This window comes from Salmo salar, chromosome 01 (genome assembly GCF_965601325.2).
Source record: "Salmo salar chromosome 01, fSalSal1, whole genome shotgun sequence".
Taxonomy (NCBI): Eukaryota; Metazoa; Chordata; class Actinopteri; order Salmoniformes; family Salmonidae; genus Salmo; species Salmo salar.
Genome location: NC_138291.1, coordinates 46,652,601 through 46,670,570, shown reverse-complemented (window position 1 = coordinate 46,670,570; position 17,970 = coordinate 46,652,601). Strand labels below are relative to the sequence as shown.

General features: G+C 40.3%; 1 protein-coding gene across 11 annotated transcripts in view; it reads left to right on the top strand.

The window, feature by feature from the left end:
- nrxn3a (neurexin 3a) overlaps positions 1 to 17,970 on the top strand; it is a 430,381-nt gene that overhangs the window by 397,122 nt on the left and 15,289 nt on the right. For 6 of the 11 annotated variants that reach the window (XM_082974859.1, XM_082974856.1, XM_082974858.1 and 3 more), the window contains one exon: positions 16,587 to 16,668. In XM_082974859.1, the coding sequence (XP_082830985.1) occupies positions 16,587 to 16,668 (82 nt within the window). Of the gene's footprint in view, positions 1 to 16,586; positions 16,678 to 17,970 lie in introns of all 11 variants that reach the window. The other 5 variants (XM_082974861.1, XM_082974855.1, XM_082974857.1 and 2 more) reach the window with 1 other exon arrangement.

Below are 17,970 nucleotides of genomic sequence, written 5' to 3'. Positions count from 1 at the left end.
TCTTTTTTACCTCGTTCCCTCTCTCTTTCTGTCTCTCTCTGTGATCTCTATCTTTCTCTCCATTTCTCTCTCTCTCGCTCTCTGTCTCCCTCTCTCCCTCAGTGGGATGCTAATATTTCCTGGCATGGCTAGCAGCGGCTGTCAGTTAGTGAGCCGGCCAGCCGAGGTAAATATCCTGCATTGATTAGGCAGATTTGCATAGACACCACAGGCCTGGGGGAGGCAGGAGAGGAGTCAGAGTGGAATGCTAAAAACCCCAACAGCATATTACATAGACAATGACAGAGCCTCAAAATACCCCAAATAGCATCCCTCACTAATACCAGGGGGACGTTAGTGTGTGTGTGTGTGTGTGGTGTGTGTGTGTGTGTGTGTGTGTGGCATGTGCGCTGGCTGGGCCACTGTCAGATTGAATAATGTTTCCAGTATTGTCCCCTGACTAATCAGAAATGTTAAACATGCAGTAGGAGGTTCCTGGGATCTAATTGGTTATATTGCAATCATATGGTAAATCACAAACGCATAGCCTACAGTCGGGAAGCATTGGCCATATCCCCGGTTACTGTGCACTGTATCATTGAGGGAGTCAGTGCCACTGGAAAGTTTAGGACAATAATTTCCTCCTCCAGATGGATGTCATATTGTACAATGTGTCGCTCCTTTCCGTAGACCTAGATTAGATGGTTACATTCAAGAGGAGATGTTCAGTGTCACCAGACTAGCTTAGGCCTTCCATGCAATTTTTGGAGACCTTATTAAAGATTGTGATAATGTCTCCAGACAATTGTCAATTATCATGTAAAATGAAATGCTATTTGTCAAATTACTTATATTAAGAAAACCAGACTGTAAGGTTCTGCTTTTCTTTTCTTAGTCAACCTTGTGTTATTTTTCTTTGTGTTCTTGAACGTAGCCCTGTTTCTTTGTGTTCTTGAACGTAGCCCTGTTTCTTTATGTTCTGGAACGTAGCCTTGCCTTTCATTATTGTTCGTTGATTTCACCTGTGTTTGTTTCTCACGTGGTCTCATCAGCTCCCTATTTAGTTCAGTTCTTTCTGTTTGTATGGTTGTGAGGTATTTTTTGTTTTTGACTGCCTACCTGTGTTTGACCATTGCCTGAATGTGACCACGATTCCTGCCTTCTGCGAAGGCTTAATAAACATCTGCCGCGCTCTGTGAGTGAATCTACACCTTTTTCTCCCTGAGTATTCATTACACAGACAGCATGATTTTCTAGTTTTATTTACTTACAGACAGATGGGCACACTCCGACATAATTTACAAATGCAGTATTTGTGTTTATATTTGTGTTTAGTGAGTCCGCCAGCTCAGAGGCAGTAGGGATGGCAACGGGTTATATTGATAGGTGTGTGAATCGGACCATAATTCTGTTCTGCTTGAGCATTCGAAATGTAACGAGTACTTTTTGGTGTCAGGAAAAAGTACATGTTTTCTTAGGAAATGTAGTGGAGTAAAAGTAAAGTACAGCTTCCTCAAACTACTTAAGAAGTACTTTAAAGTATTTTTACTTAAGTACTTGTCACGGTTGTCATAGGGTAGAGACCAAGACGCAGCGGGAAAATGTACACTCATCTTCTTTTTATTTGGTGAAGAAGGCAAACACAAATAACGTATACAAAACACAAACGAACTGGACAGTCTCGTCAGGCACACAGCTAAACAAGAACAATCTCCCACAAAAACCCATGAAACACAAACTCCTAATTATAGGACCCTCAATCGGAGGCAACAATAACCAGCTGCCTCCAATTGAAGGTCCAACCCCAATTAACTAAACATAGAACTACAAAAAACTAGATAGAACATAGAAAATATATGAACATAGACTAACAAACCCCGGACTAATAAATCAAATCACCCCTCTACCTAAACACATACACAAAACACACGAAACAAACACCCCCTGCCACCCCCTGACCAAACTATAATAACAAATAACCCCTATTACTGGTCAGGACGTGACAGTACTTTACACCACCGTGTGTGTGTGTGTGTGTGTGTGTGTGTGTGTGTGTGTGTGTGTGTGTGTGTGTGTGTGTGTGTGTGTGTGTGTGTGTGTGTGTGTGTGTGTGTGTGTGTTCGCAAGGAACAAGCAAGGGTAAAATTGGGCCTAGTACCTTTGGTTATTTGAATTATCTAATGAAAAATGATTGTGCACATGTCATTTTCCACAGCGAACAATGCAAGTATTAAACAGCAAAATAAGAAAACCCATTGTAGAATAGTTTACCCAACAAGCTCTCACAGTCTCTCACAAGCTCTCCCGGTCTTACCCAACAAGCTCTCACAGTTGGAAGTTGTTCCAAATGTCACATTTTTAAGTATTTAAGGTTTAGGCATTAACTGAGATTTTTTTTTAGGTTAGGGTTAAGTTTGGGCATTAACTTCGAAATCTTAAAGTTAGGCATTAACTCTGAATGGTTAAGAAGATAAGGGTTATGGTTTGGGATAGGCTTCAAACAAATATCAAAAACAACTTTCTATCGTTGGATTCAAACATGTAGCCTTTGGCACAAGGGGCAGATGCCATCCTCGTCCACAACAGCCATCCACGTCCACAATGCCCTAGTAAAACCGAAACATACTTTAAGGTAGCATCGCTCACTATTGCCCCTAGTGGCCAGTTTCCACGTCAACTCCCAATGTCCTCAGACATGGATGGAAGTCCAATACTGACTCCTATCGTGGGTGACCTGGCTATTCAATTGTTCAGCCTGTCACATTCTATGCAAGAAAAGAACATTCTTCACGAAGTGGATTCAAATTGCGATTGCCACACAGGAAGAGAAACAGGCTATGCATTGTTGTGGAAATTCTACACCGGGACACTCAAAGTCAATCTTAAATGAATGATTCTTTATTATCAGCGCGCTGGAGAGGTTCCAACAAACTCAATGCACCAAGTACACATCGATCAGGAGCTCCTCCATGGCAGCAATTTAGTTCTCTTATATACAGACAAGTTATATTTGCATGATATAGCTTATTCATCATTCATTCACATGATTCATCATTCATTCACATGCATGACCCAATACTGGGTCATGCATGTGACAGACCAATACCTCACGAGGCTTCTTCTCTCTAAGGGGAGACCTTGAAACTGAGATATCTTTCGTTCTCAAAACAAGGGTCTGGGTGTACTGCCAAATTGCAGATACTAATAGTGAGGATGCGTACAATCAGTCACTTGCATGAACACAGAAATTGGTTATTAGAAAAGCACAAACATAGAACACAGATATTGGTTATTAGAAAAGCACAAACATTTTCCATCACAGCATGCCCAATAATTTTACAACATTCTTAATGCCGTCACGGGAAAAGACACATCTAAAAGCAGTTCTGATGGCCCATGTTAAAAGAGGAGGATCACAGAGCTTTCTTACTAGACGACACTCATTTTTTTGTTACTAAATTAGTGAAATGCACCATTTTAGAAACATATTGTGGAACATTTTGGGATTTTGGCAATTGTTTCTACTTCCCCAGAGACAGATGAACTCACGGATACCATTTTTATGTCTCTGTATCCAGTATGAAGGAAGTTAGAGTTAGTTTTGCGAGCCAATGCTAACTAGCAGAGGTGGGACCAAGTCACTATTATTCGAATCACAAGCAAGTTTCAAGAAAGAAGGTTCAAGTCTCAAGTCAAGTTCCAAGTAGAATGGGTCAAGTCGTATATTCTAAGAGCAAGTCAAGTAGCATCGAGTCACAAGTTTTTCAAGTCCTCTCAAGTCAAGTAAAAAAAATGGAGACTTGTTCAATCAAAAATCTTTATATACGTATTGAGGTTACCAGACAGCACTTTCATTATTTTGTCTACAACACATTTTAATTATGTACTGATTCATTTCAACACATTTTAATTGCTAGCTTCGTAAGTAAATGATCAATTCGGACATACTAAAAGACCAGTAGACCTATGCTAGTAAGTACTTGTTGCTTGATGCCCCATTGCTGGTGAGCTTGCAAAGTAAATGGTTCATATTCTTGATTACCAAACCATTTTTGGAGCTGCATATTCATTTATTGCAATCCTCCTTCCCTACAATTTTACGATTGCACTGCAGCCAATCCTATAGCTGTACAGTATATGTACATTTGTGGCAAAAGGTTTTGAGAATGACACAAATATTCATTTCCACAAAGTTTGCTGCTTCAGTGTCTTTAGATATTTTTGTCAGATGTTACTATGGAATACTGAAGTTTAATTACAAGCATTTAATACGTGTCAAAGGCTTTTATTGACAATTACATGAAGTTGATGCAAAGAGTCAATATTTGCAGTGTTGACCCTTCTTTTTCAAGACCTCTGCAATCCACCCTGCCATGCTGTCAATTAACTTCTGGGCCACATCCTGACTGATGACAGCCCATTCTTGCATAATCAATGCTTGGAGTTTGTCAGAATTTGTGGGTTTTTGTTTGTCCATCCGCCTCTTGAGGATTGACCACAAGTTCTCAATGGGATTAAGGTCTGGGGAGTTTCCTGGCCATGGACCCAAAATATCAATGTTTTGTTCCCAGAGCCACTTAGTTATCACTTTTGCTTTATGGCAAGGTGCTCCATCATGCTGGAAAAGGCATTGTTCATCACCAAACTGTTCCTGGATGGTTGGGAGAAGTTGCTCTCGGAGGATGTGTTGGTACCATTCTTTATTCATGGCTGTGTTCTTAGGCAAAATTGTGAGTGAGCCCACTCCCTTGGCTGAGAAGCAACCCCACACATGAATGGTCTCAGGATGCTTTACTGTTGGCATGACACAGGACTGATGGTAGCACTCACCTTGTCTTCTCCGGACAAGCTTTTTTCCGGATGCCCCTATTCAATCAGAAAAGGGATTCATCAGAGAAAATGACTTTACCCCAGTCCTCAGCAGGCCAATCCCTGTACCTTTTGCAGAATATCAGTCTGTCCCTGATGTTTTTCCTGGAGAGAAGTGGCTTCTTTGCTGCCCTTCTTGACACCAGGCCATCCTCCAAAAGTCTTCGCCTCACTGTGCGTGCAGATGCACTCACACCTGCCTGCTGATTCCAAGCACCACCCTCCTTTTGATGCTTCCAGTCTGTTATTCGAACTCAATCAGCATGACAGAGTGATCTCCAGCCTTGTCCTAACTTTTGGTTCTGAAGCACATATTAGATGTTTTTTAAACAATAATTTGGTGCAATGCTGTAGGCCTATGTTAGTGACCAGATCGAATAAGCAAAGTGTTAAATACAAATGGCAGTCTATATTTATGTAGCCTTTTAAAATATATATGAAAACATTGCATTTTTCCCATTCAGTTTCACATTCGCAACCCACCAAACCCTTTTCACTGCGCTAGCTGATCAGACCTGTGTTGACTGACAGATTGCTGGTCCAATCAGAGGGCCGGGTGTGCGTTTCACTTTTTTTGCAAGGGCAATACTGTCTGGCTGTGTGGAGAGTAATCCACAGAGACTGTGTGACACAAGATGAGTGACAAAATGTTACAAAACCTGGCCAGATGATTTCAAGTCAACAGTCTCAAATCTAAGTCAAGTCTCTAGTTATTTTATTTTCTATGTGAGTCAGACTCGAGTCCAAGTCATATGACTCAATTCCACAGCTCTGCTAACTAGCATTAGTGCAATGACTGGAAGTCTTGCTAGCAGATACCCATAGACTTTCAGTAATTGCGCTAATGCTAGTTAGCAATTGCGCTAGTGCTAATCCGCAACTTCCTTCAAACTGCACGCAGAGACACACATTTTATCCACGAGTTCATTTGACTGGGAATTAGTGAAATTGCCAAAATATCCATTTAAGCAGGGGCAACAAAGGCGTTGAATGCATAGTCCTGGAGGCAGAGCTGAGCGATTTCCAATTGATGCGGCCAGCTGCAAAGTCACAATTGACTATATATTGGCTATAAAAATGTGCTTTTCGATCCTAAATTGAGGTTAGTGTTAGGCATAAGATTAGCAGTATGGTTAGGGGTGAGGTTAGGGTTAGAATCAGATTTTATTACTTTGAGGCTCTGCCAGCTAGTGACTACCCTGCAGAGCTGCCTCCAGTACATGAGTCATCCCAATAAATGCCAGCCTGCATAACTGAGGCCAGCTCCAGGTTTTGTCTGTTAACCTTAGGGATATCGGTCAGAATCCAGTCAGAGTAGCGTTATGTAATAAAGCTACAAACAGCCATCGTTTAATCTGTTGTAACCATGCAGATGGCTATAGTAAGCTTTCATCCTCTTTCTGTCGGTCCCCCAGGTTGCAGTGAGGGCGGTTTTAGAGAAGGGCTTTAGTGTGTGTGGGCTTTAGTTTGTGTGTGTCTGTGTCTCTGTGCGTGTGTGTGCGTGTGTGTGTTTTGGCCCTGTTTTTTCGGGAGCTTAGAGGCTCTTTAACATGAGGACAGCCTGAAAGCATCAGTATGCAGACACACACACTCACACATGCAGGATTGGGACCTGCAGTTTGATGCAGCTTGGCTTGGATATTGGTGGCAAGCAGTATGAGCTAATCATTGAGGCCTGTGTGTGTGTGCGTGTGTGTGTGTGTGCGTGCGTGTGTGTTCGTGTGTGTGTGTGTGTGTGTGTGTGTGTGTGTGTACGCCCTTTCTTGCAGTCAGATGACCATATCGCCCTCTACTGGCCTCATGGGTGGAATGTTATTAATATATTACATAATTGTATAATTCAATCTGGTTGTTATATGTCAAATGGTTTTGTTATATGTAATATTTGTAAAGTATAATATTGGGATGCAAACTCAAAATGTAATACATTTCAACTCGACATCTGACATGGTACAGGTGTCTTCTTTTTTTAAGCCCATAACCATGTGTGTGAGGTGTATACTTTTGTTTCAAAGTAGATTTGTTTAAAACTACCTAAGACCCTGATTTAGCCCACTGCAGTAAAAGGTTAAAGTGGGAGTGGGGTTAAGAGGAGTAGCTAGGTTGGTGAGTTAAACAACTTTGTCTGTAGCTGTGAGTATGTGAATATTTTTAGTGTGCATTTGTCAAACTCAATGCGCAGAGCTTTTCTAAAGCAGGTTTATCATGGTGATAAAAATAGTGTATTGTACTCTCCTTGAATAATGTGTGTAATCCACCAGCACTGACCACTACCCCCTCTAATACAATAATAGCTCTCTCTGGTGCTCTGGAAGTGCACACCAGGGTTGAGGAGTAACGGATTACATGTAATCAGTTACATGTAAGGGATTACAAAAAAATGGTACCTGTAATCAGTTACGTTACCAGCAAAAATATTGTAATCAGATTACCGATACGTAGATTAATACTTTGAGGATTCCTTTTAAATTCAGAAAGGATGTTTGCGAGAGAAAAATTCTTTGACACTTCTCTGTTTTCTCAATGACATTCAAATCAGCATTGAAAAAAGGTGCAAGTTTAAGTATGTTCTACCTGAGCGATCACAAGTCAGAGACCACTACGATGACACACCAAATGTGTTTGATGAATCGTGGGAAAAGAGCAGGAATAGGCTTTTGTAGGCCTCACTCCAAGCTATGTCTTCCAATGGTGCGACTGCTGTCGGCATCCAAAGATCTAACTTGAATAAACGCTTGGAGGTAAGGATGACAGTAGTGGTGTAGTCTATGGCGATACGGATATCACTTATTATTGGTATCTACATAGAGCATTGATGTGAATCACACTGCTGCTCTCTCATTTGACTGTTTGCGCCTTACGGATTGTGGTTGTTGTGGATGGCGTTTCACAAAACTAAATGTGTATTTGAACCCAATAATGGTTGAATTCAAGAAGTTTAAACTGCCTATCAATCATTGTTTTTGAAACCAGTGGACAGCCAGTGAAAAATGCGCTCTTGCAACAGTTGCACAGTGCGGATCCCAGCCTATGGAATAAAAGTGGGGCTTTTATTGCTCAATTTAATCCATGCTGATAAAACAATTATCCATAGGCCTAATGGACACATGCTCAAACTTGAACTAATTTTATATATATATATACAGTTGAAGTCGAAAGTTTACATAAAATTAGGTTGGAGTCATTAAAACTTGTTTTTCAACCACTCCACAAATTTCTTGTTAACAAACTATAGTTTTGGCAAGTCAGTTAGCCTCTATGGGCAAGGCGGGACGAATTCGTCCCACCTACGTAACAGCCACCTGAATTCAGTGGCGCGATTTTTGAATCGTTTGAAATACTATTACTTCAATTTCTCAAACATATGACTATTTTACAGCTATTTAAAGACAAGACTCTCCTTAATCTAACCACACTGATTTCAAAAAGGCTTTACAACGAAAGCAAAACATTAGATTATGTCAGGAGAGTGCCCAGCCAGAAATAATCAGACACCCATTTTTCAAGCTAGCATATAATGTCACAAAAACCCAAACCACAGCTAAATGCAGCACTAACCTTTTATGATCTTCATCAGATGACACACCTAGGACATTATGTTATACAATACATGCATGTCTGTTCAATCAAGTTCATATTTATATCAAAAAACAGCTTTTTACATTAGCATGTGACGTTCAGAAAAAGCAAACTTCCGGGGAATTTACTAACAGTTTGCTAAATTACTCACGATAAACGTTCACAAAAAGCATAACAATTATTTTAAGAATTATAGATACATTACTCCTCTATGCACTCGATATGTCTGATTTTAAAATAGCTTTTCGGATGAAGCACATTTTGCAATATTCTAAGTACATAGCCCAGCCATCACGGCTAGCTATTTAGACACCCGGCAAGATTAGCCTTCACCAAAATCCTATTTCCTATAAGAAAAATGTTCTTACCTTTCCTGTTCTTCGTCAGAATGCACTCCCAGGACTTCTACTTCAATAACAAATGTAGGTTTGGTCCCAAATAATCCATCGTTATATCCAAATATCCACTGTTTTGTTCGTGCGTTCTAGACACTATACGAATGGTAAATAACGGTCGAAAGAAGTGTCACGCGCATGGCGCATGGCGTGACAAAAAATGTCTAAATATTCCATTACCGTACTTCGAAGAATGTCAACCGCTGTTTAAAACCAATTTTTATGCCATATATCTCGTAGAAAAGCGATAATATTCCGACCGGGAATCTGCAATAAGCTAAACAGCCGAATGAAATTTCTCCACGGGGGCGAATCGTGCACGCGCCTCATTCAATGGTCCTCTGATCGGCCACTTGGATAAGGCGATAATCTGTTTCAGCCAGAGGCTGCCTCGTCATCGTTCAGGTTTTTCCCGGGTTCTGAGAGCCTATTGGAGCCCTGGGAATTGTCACGTTACAGCTAAGATCCTTACTCTTCAATAAACAGATGCAAGACGCACGACTCCTTGTCAGACAGGCCACTTCCTGCATGAAACCTTGTCAGGTTTTTGCCTGCCATAGGAGTTCTGTTATACTCACAGACACCATTCAAACAGTTTTAGAAACTTTAGGGTGTTTTCTATCCAAACCTGAACAATAATATGCATATTCTAGCTTCTGAGTTGGTGTAGAAGGCAGTTAAAAATGGGCACATATTTTTTCCAAAATTCTCAATACTGCCCCCTAGCCCAAACAGGTTAGGACATCTACTTGCAAGCCGAAGAACACCATCCCGACCATGAAGCATGGGGGTGGCAGCATCATGTTGTGGGGGTGCTTTGCTGCAGGAGGGACTGGTGCACTTCACAAAATAGATGGCATCATGAGGGAGGAAAATTATGTGGATATATTCAAGCAACATCTCAAGACATCAGTCAGGAAGTTAAAGCTTGGTTGCAAATGGGTCTTCCAAATGGACAATGACCCCAAGCATACTTCCAAAGTTGTGACAAAGTGGTGTAACGGTCGTCGTAATGGATGGACCAAGGCACAGCGGGTATGTGAATGCTCATTTTTATTAATTCAAAACAAAAACACGAAAACGATAAACGGACGACAAACAGTCTTGCAGGCAACACAAAGCTATGCTAAGAACAACCTTCCACAAATCCCATGACAAACACAAACCTATTTATAGGACCTTCAATCAGAGGCAACGATAGACAGCTGCTTCCAATTGAAGGCCCAACCCCAATTACCTAAACATAGAAATAGAAATGACTAGACAGAACATAGAAATACACTAACATAGAATAATGACAAAAACCCCAGAATACATAAACCAAACACCCCTCTACATACACACACCCCAAACCATATAAAACAAATACCCCCTGCCACGTCCTGACCAAACTATAAGAACAAATAACCCCTTTACTGGTCAGGACGTGACAAATGGCTTAAGGACAACAAAGTCAAGGTATTGGAGTGGCCATCACAAAGCCCTGACCTCAATCCTATAGAACATTTGTGGGCAGAACTGAAAAAGCGTGTGCGAGCAAGGAGGCCTACAAACCTGACTAAGTTACACCAGCTCTGTCAGGAGGCATGGGCCAAAATTCACCCAACTTATTGTGGGATGCTTGTGGAAGGCTACCCGAAATGTTTGACCCAAGATAAACAATGTAAAGGCAATGCTACCAAATACTAATTGAATGTATGTACACTTCTGACCCACTGGGAATGTGATGAAAGAAATAACCTGAAATAAATCATTCTCTCTACTATTATTCTGACATTTCACATTCTTAAAATGATGTGGTGATCCTAACTGACCTAAAACAGGGAATTTTTTCTTGGATTAAATGTCTTGAATTGTGAAAAACTGAGTTTAAATGTACTTGGCTAAACTTCCGACTTCAACTGTATATGTTTTACCCCTTTTTCTCCCCAATTTCGTATTATCCAATTGGTAGTTACGGTCTTGTCCCATCGCCGCAACTCCCGTACCGACTCGTGAGAGGTGAATGTCGATAGCCGTGCGTCCCCCAAAACACCACCCAGCCAAGCCGCACTGCTTCTTGACACAATGCCCACTTAACTCAGAAGCCAACCACATCAGCTTGCATTGCACCTGGCCCACCATAGGAGTCGCTACTGTGCGATGGGACAAGAACATCCTTGCCGGCCAAAACTTTCTCTAACCCGGACGACGCTGGGCTGATTGTTTACCACCCCATTGGTCTCCCAGTCGCGGCCGGCTGCGACAGACTTGAACCAGGCTCTCTAGTGGCACAGCTAGCACTGCGATGCAGTGCCTTAGATCACCGCACCACTCGGGAGGCCAAACTTGCACACTTTTGATAGACTTAAAGCGGCAATCTGTATTTGCTACATATATTTTTTGACTTATAAATTATATATACAGTACCAGTCAAAGGTTTTTCTTTATTTTTACTATTTTCTTCATTGGAAAATAATAGTGAAGACATCAAAACTATGAAATAACACAAGGAATCATGTAGTAACAAAAAAGTGTTAAACAAATAAAAATATATTTTAGATTTTAGATTCATCAAAGTAGCCACCCTTTGCCTTGATGAAAGCTTTGCACACTCTTGGCAAAGCATAGCATTCCATGGGCGCAGCATTTATTTTTCAACTCGAATCAACGAGCCCAATCAGTCCTCCATGACAACAAAGTAATCATAAACAACATAGTAGGGCTGGCTAATAAATCCTTAGTTTTGGGGTCATACTCAGGTAAAACAATTTGGCTAATCTATACTTCCATATTTCCAAGTCCTATTCTTGAAGATCAAGGGGTATAACATTTATTATGACTGGAATTCTGATAGACTTTGGTTTTTAATGTAAAGATATAATTTAATCGTATTACTATATGTAGTAGAAAGCAATGGGTTAGAAGAAGCCTACATAACCAACCCATAAAGTAAAATATGGCCAGCTATGTAAACTTTAACATTGATTTATCCAGTAATGGATGTTGTTCAATTGGTAACATATATTTTTGTCTTCTTCTAATGCCTCTTAAGGGGAAAGTCATCTAAAAGTAACGGAATGTAATCCGATTACGTTACTGAGTTTGGGTAATCCAAAAGTTACTTTACTGATTACAATTTTGGACAGGTAACTTGTAACTGTAATGGATTACATTTAGAAAATAACCTACCCAACCCTGGTGCACACATTGATTTATTGATTCAAGCTGTGGTTTTTCATCACTAAGATTGTGAGCCACCAAACACTGTATGTTTAGTACAGTGATAGACCGATATGACTCTGTTTAGCTCGGCCATCTTTGGTCAAAATACTCTTATTTCCTTCCTTCCTTCCTTCCTTCCTTCCTTCCTTCCTTCCTTCCTTTCCTTCCTTTCTTATTTCCTTAATTCCTTCCTTCATTATTTTCTTCTTTCCTTAATTCCTTAATTTCTTCCTTCCTTGTTGGCTTTGCTAGTGCAGGTTTTCAAGTAGTTATATTATCCTGTGCTGTAGATGGACATATACATACATACATACATACATACATACATACATACATACATACATACATACAATACATACATACAATACATACATACAATACATACAATACATACAATACATACAATACATACATACATACATACATACATACATACATACATACATACATACATACATACATACATACATACATACATACATACATTCAGACACACAGACACTCAGACATTCAGACATTCAGACACACAGACAGACTGACATCCAAAGCTCACCTCCGCTTCAGAGGGACAAATGTTGCGTGAAATCAATAGACAGATTCATCTTGATATGAGATGTTTGCGCTCTGAAAAATGCTTAATTTCCTGGAGACTTGAAATAAATTGAAAAGGATTTGTGTGGATTTGCTTATCAGTGGGCCAGTGTGAAGCCTGCTCTCCTTTAAGGCTTGAGGACACATCAGAATAGAGCTAATCTTCTACAGAGGTTCAATAGGGAGTCCTCCCTCTCTGTCAGACCTGGGATGGACTGAGTGAAAGGATTGAGCCAGCATATGAGACTGATAGAAGACTTATACCATGTCGAGATATATTTGCGCGTTGTTATGGCAGGGATTAGGCTATTTTCTCCCTCCCTTTTTCCTCCTTTCAAATATGAAATGTAGGATACAGTACATTGGCAGCTAACATGTTGTCAGACAGCAGTGAGAGTGAAGAGATGGGTATGTACATCTCTTAGGTGACATTGGAGAGGGAATGAGAAATATCCCTTCTTGTCTTTTGTCACCCCCCTCTGGACAAATCAACCACAATGTATTGTAATAATAATAATAATAATAAAATTAAAGAAATGCATACAGTACTTATATAGTAGGCGTTACATAATAGTTACAAAGAAAAGTTGAATATGTGTTTTTGGGAACATTTGGTAACCTACATTGTGGTGACATGTTGTGGTGCAGCCAGCACTCTTGGCAGTATTCTTCTCTAATGAGGGATATGGTAAACCTGACGCCAGTGGGACACAGTCGCCTAGGGCACATGTATATTTGTCGATTTTTCCACCGGTTTATCCAGGAGGGGTGTGTGTGCGTGCGTGTGTTCTAACGCTGACACATACCAAAATAGACTACCATTGCAAGCCATGGCTGGATTCACTTACACTCCTAGATAAGAGGTGTAATTCTACACTTACAGACTCCATTGATTTTGGCTTCAGACTAATGTGTCTAAGAGAAATATCGCTATATGCAGTGGTGTACATAAGTAAGCTTGCAGACAGCTTTGGCATTACTCTTAACACCGTGAAAGGGGATGGAGGGAGCCAGGCGTTGGGTTGTTTATGACATTAAGCACTGTCATTCTTAGCCATTTGACTGCGAAATCGGAGATCATTTCACATTTTTCCTAGGAATCAGTCAATTACTTTTCTCATTGCTTTTCGCATCTGCGATCTCCTCCCTCTGAAAGACGGCAAGCAGTCTTTTTCCACACTAAATATAAATTCAATGAATAATTTCATATTTACCGAAGGGCCGAATTTTACAGCACTCCAGTGTGGATGCCCTCGATGCCTGCTTATTCATCTTTGTGCATTTGAATAATTTTTACTCCACTATAAACTTTTTTAATGTGTGTGCGTGCGTGAGTGTGTGCGTGGGTTTCTCCCCACCACACACACCCTCTCTCTGGCCAGGTGTAGATTTCATGTGTCAAACAAATCTCAAATTGTACTTTTGTCACATGCGCCGAATACAACGGGTGTAGACTTTACGGTGAAGTGCTTACTTACGAGCTCTTTCTCAACAATGCAGAATTAAAAAGTAAGATGTTAAAAAAAAGAGCTAATAAGAAGAAGAAAAAAGGAAATAGTTGTCACGCCCTGACCATGGAGAGCATTTGGTTCTCCATGATGTTTAGGTCAGAGCGTGGCTAGGGGGGTGTTCTAGTCATTTTGTTTCTATGTTTTGGGATTGAGTATGGTTCCCAATTAGAGGCAGCTGATTATCGTTGTCTCTAATTGGGGATCATACTTAAGTGTTCCCTGTTCTCACCTGCTTTGTGGGATATTGTTTTCTGAGAGAGTGACCTCAGTACTGCATGGTCGTTGGTCGTTTCTTGGTTTGTTTTAAGTTCCACTAAAATAAAGATGTGGAACTTCAATCCCGCTGCGCGCGTGACAATAGTAACAAAAATATAAATAAATATAAAATAATAATAATGAAGCTATATACAAGGAGTGCCGGTACTGAGTCAATGTGCAGGGGTAAGAGGTAGTTGAGGTAATTGAGGTAATATGTACATGTAAGTAGGAGTAAAAGTGACAAGGCAGTCAGGATAGATATACTGAATAAAAATATAAACGCAAGATGTAAAGTGTCCCATGTTTCATGAGCTGAAATAAAAAATCTCAGAAATGTTCAATATGCACAAAAAACTTGTTTCTCTCTCAAATTTTGTGCACAATCTTGTTTACATCCCTGTTAGTGAGCATTTCTCCTTTGCCAAGATAATCCATCCACCTGACACAGGTGTGGCATATCAAGAAGCTGATTAAACAGCATGATCATTAGACAGGTACACCTTGTGCTGAGGACAATAAAAGACCACTCTAAAATGTGCAGTTTTGTCACACAATACAATGCCACAAATGTTTTGAGGGAGTGTGCAATTGGCATGCTGACTGCAGGAATGTCCACCACAGCTGTTTCCAGAGAATTCAATGTTCATTTTTTTTATGCCCTCAAACGCTCGTTTTAGAGAATTTGGCAGTACGCCGGACCAGCCTCACAACCGCAGATCACGTGTAACCACACCAGCCCAGGACCTGATTTCCTTATATGATAACTGTAACTCAGTAAAATCTTTGAAATTGTTTCATTGTGTTTACATTTTTGTTCAGTATTATAAACAGAGTAGCAGCAGCGTATGTAAAGAGTGTGAAAGTGTGTTGTGTGAGTGTGTGTGTGGCGTCAATATAGATGTGTGTGTTGTGTGTGTGTGTAGTATGTGTGAGTGTGTGGGTAGTCCTGTGAGTGTGCATAGAGCCAGTGCAAGAATATCAGTGCAAAAAAAATGGGGTCAATGTAAATAGTCCGGGTAGCCATTTGATCAACTGTTCATCAGTCTTATGGCTTGGGGGTAGAAGCTGTTCAGGAGCCTTTTGGTCCCGGACTTGGCTCGCAGGTACCACTTGCCATGCGGTAGCAGAGAAAACATTTATGACTTTGGTGGCTAGAGTCTTTGACCATTTTTAGGGCCTTCCTCTGCGTGTGTGTGTGCGTGTGTGTGCTTGCGTGCGTGCGTGCGTGCGTTTGTGTGTGTGTGTGTTTTACAGTCCCATCAGCCCTAACAGTATTTACGGTGCTGTTGGTCTGTCCAACCCCTGACGACTCCATTACTCCCCCTGATATTTATAATTTCATAAAGCTGCTCCATGACAACGTTTATTTTATCCCCCTCCTAATCTCCTACTAATAAAGACATGCCAAACGCTGGGGTTGAAAAACGAGTGCGGCCCGAGCGTGAGAGGGAGAGGAGAGATAAATCAGAGATGGAGGTGCAGGAGATTGTCAATGATCGGGCCGCTACGATTGAGCTGCCCCGCTCGATAGCCATGATCTATAGTAATGAAAATCCATGCAAACTATTGAGAGGGTAAGATGGAGGGGACAGGGGTGAGAAATTGGGCCGAGTTAACAACCGCGATGAGGAGACGTCGCCGGGGAAATATTATGGCAGCCGTTTGAAAGAAAGGCTTTGATAAACACGGCAGAAGTTTTTCAATTACCCGACTGCCCATGCAGTAAAGAGTAAAAGATGGAAAGCTGGCCGCCGCCCAGATCAGAACTATAATGCAATAATACAATTCACAGAGGAGTTTGACTTTTGTTTTTCTACTTTGCCTGAAATGAACTGCTGTACAGTATAACGCATTCATTTCAGAGAGGAGTTTGGATTTTTGTTGTTTACTTTGCCCCGGATATGAACTCAAGGAAGCAAATGGAATGTGAAAAACCTTTGTGTATTTCCCCTCTCATTCCAAAGCTTTTGCTGTAAGGCAATAGAACATTAAAGATTGTTTATGAAATGTCACATCTTCAATTACTGTATATTGTCCTCTGACATTGGAAAAAAGCTGAACATTGAAACTAATGATCTTCTTGTCTGTGTGTTTGTGTCCATTTCCTGTCTGTGTCTGTGTGTGTCCCTGTGTATGTATCTGTTTGTCTTTGTTCCTTTTTTTTTCCTTTTTCTGTTCTTCACACGTTTGGCCAATGAAGCAGACAACGGATGACATCGTGTCGTCGGCAGAGTGTTCGAGTGATGACGAGGACCTGGAGGAGTGCGACTCTGGCCATGCAGGTGGGCTAGGTTAGTTTACCTCTGCTTGCTCTCACCCTGCTCTTTCACTCCATACACACCTGAGGATGAAGCACTGCATCCTCTAAGCATCACAGCCCCATGGACACACAAAGTGTAACTTCCAAAAATAGAAACTAAATGTAGGGAACTATAACAAAATAAGACAAATCATTCAACACTTAGACAGAATATTGGGTAAGACTGGAGATTTGTTAAGAAATCTGACTAAATGACATAAACACACACACACACACATATATATACCAAGGTGGAAAATAGTCAAATCTGTCATGAAGTACTATCCACATTATAAAACAATTATGTTGCTTCAAAAATCAATAGAAAACATCATTGATTTATGAGTTACACATGCCCATGGGGTCCTCTGAAGTGGTTAACATGGTCACCTAAACATGGTCACCTAAACACATACAAATTTTGTCCTCTCAGCTTTGAATGAGAGAGAAAAATGTAAATACTTTAATATAAAGATACAAAATTAGTATGGAGATGTGCCATGTGCCATTGATGCTTCAAAATGTATCATACCGTGTTTGGGTCCAGCGCTCTTGCCATGTGGTACTGTACTGACTTGCATTTTGACTCATGATACATTTTGAGATTCTCTTAAAGATTTGCTTTCAGCGAAATTACTGTGATATCTAGCAGGAATTGAAATAGTGTTTTTTTTTTTAATGTTTGTTTGTTTTTCATTTTTGTTTCTTCCATATTTAGAGGCTTGCCTTGTTAAAACATTTTTTAATAGAGAACAGATATCATCGAATTTCTGTGTACGATTTTTTTATTTTTTATATAGTTTTGCTTCAAGGTTAGGTTAACATGTTATCCTGCTGTCTTTTTCCAACCCAAATATGAAAAATAGAATATTGAGCTAACTTAGAAGTTCCAAGTCATATTCCTCTAAGCTTTTTGAGAGAACTTGGGAATTGCTTTTTCTTGTTTGAATAAAATATCACTAACCAGCTGTCAGTCATGGAACTGTGTGTACCAAAACAACAATTTCGCCTAAAATGTTTACTTCCCAAATAAAGATGAAAACTATCGACTTTGACTTTTGACAAGTTTCGACAGTTTATATTGGTACTCTACAGATATAAGCCAGGTAGTCAGTCAAAATGTTCTTATAGCTTCAGTTATTTACATGAATGACTCAGCCTTTTTGAGCCAAGCAAACTGGGTGTGATTTTCTTTCCTCTGATAAACATTCAGTAATGGTCCATTACATATTAGCTTTCACACTATCCTTTACATTACCTCCTGCAAATTCAATCATAGGTGTTA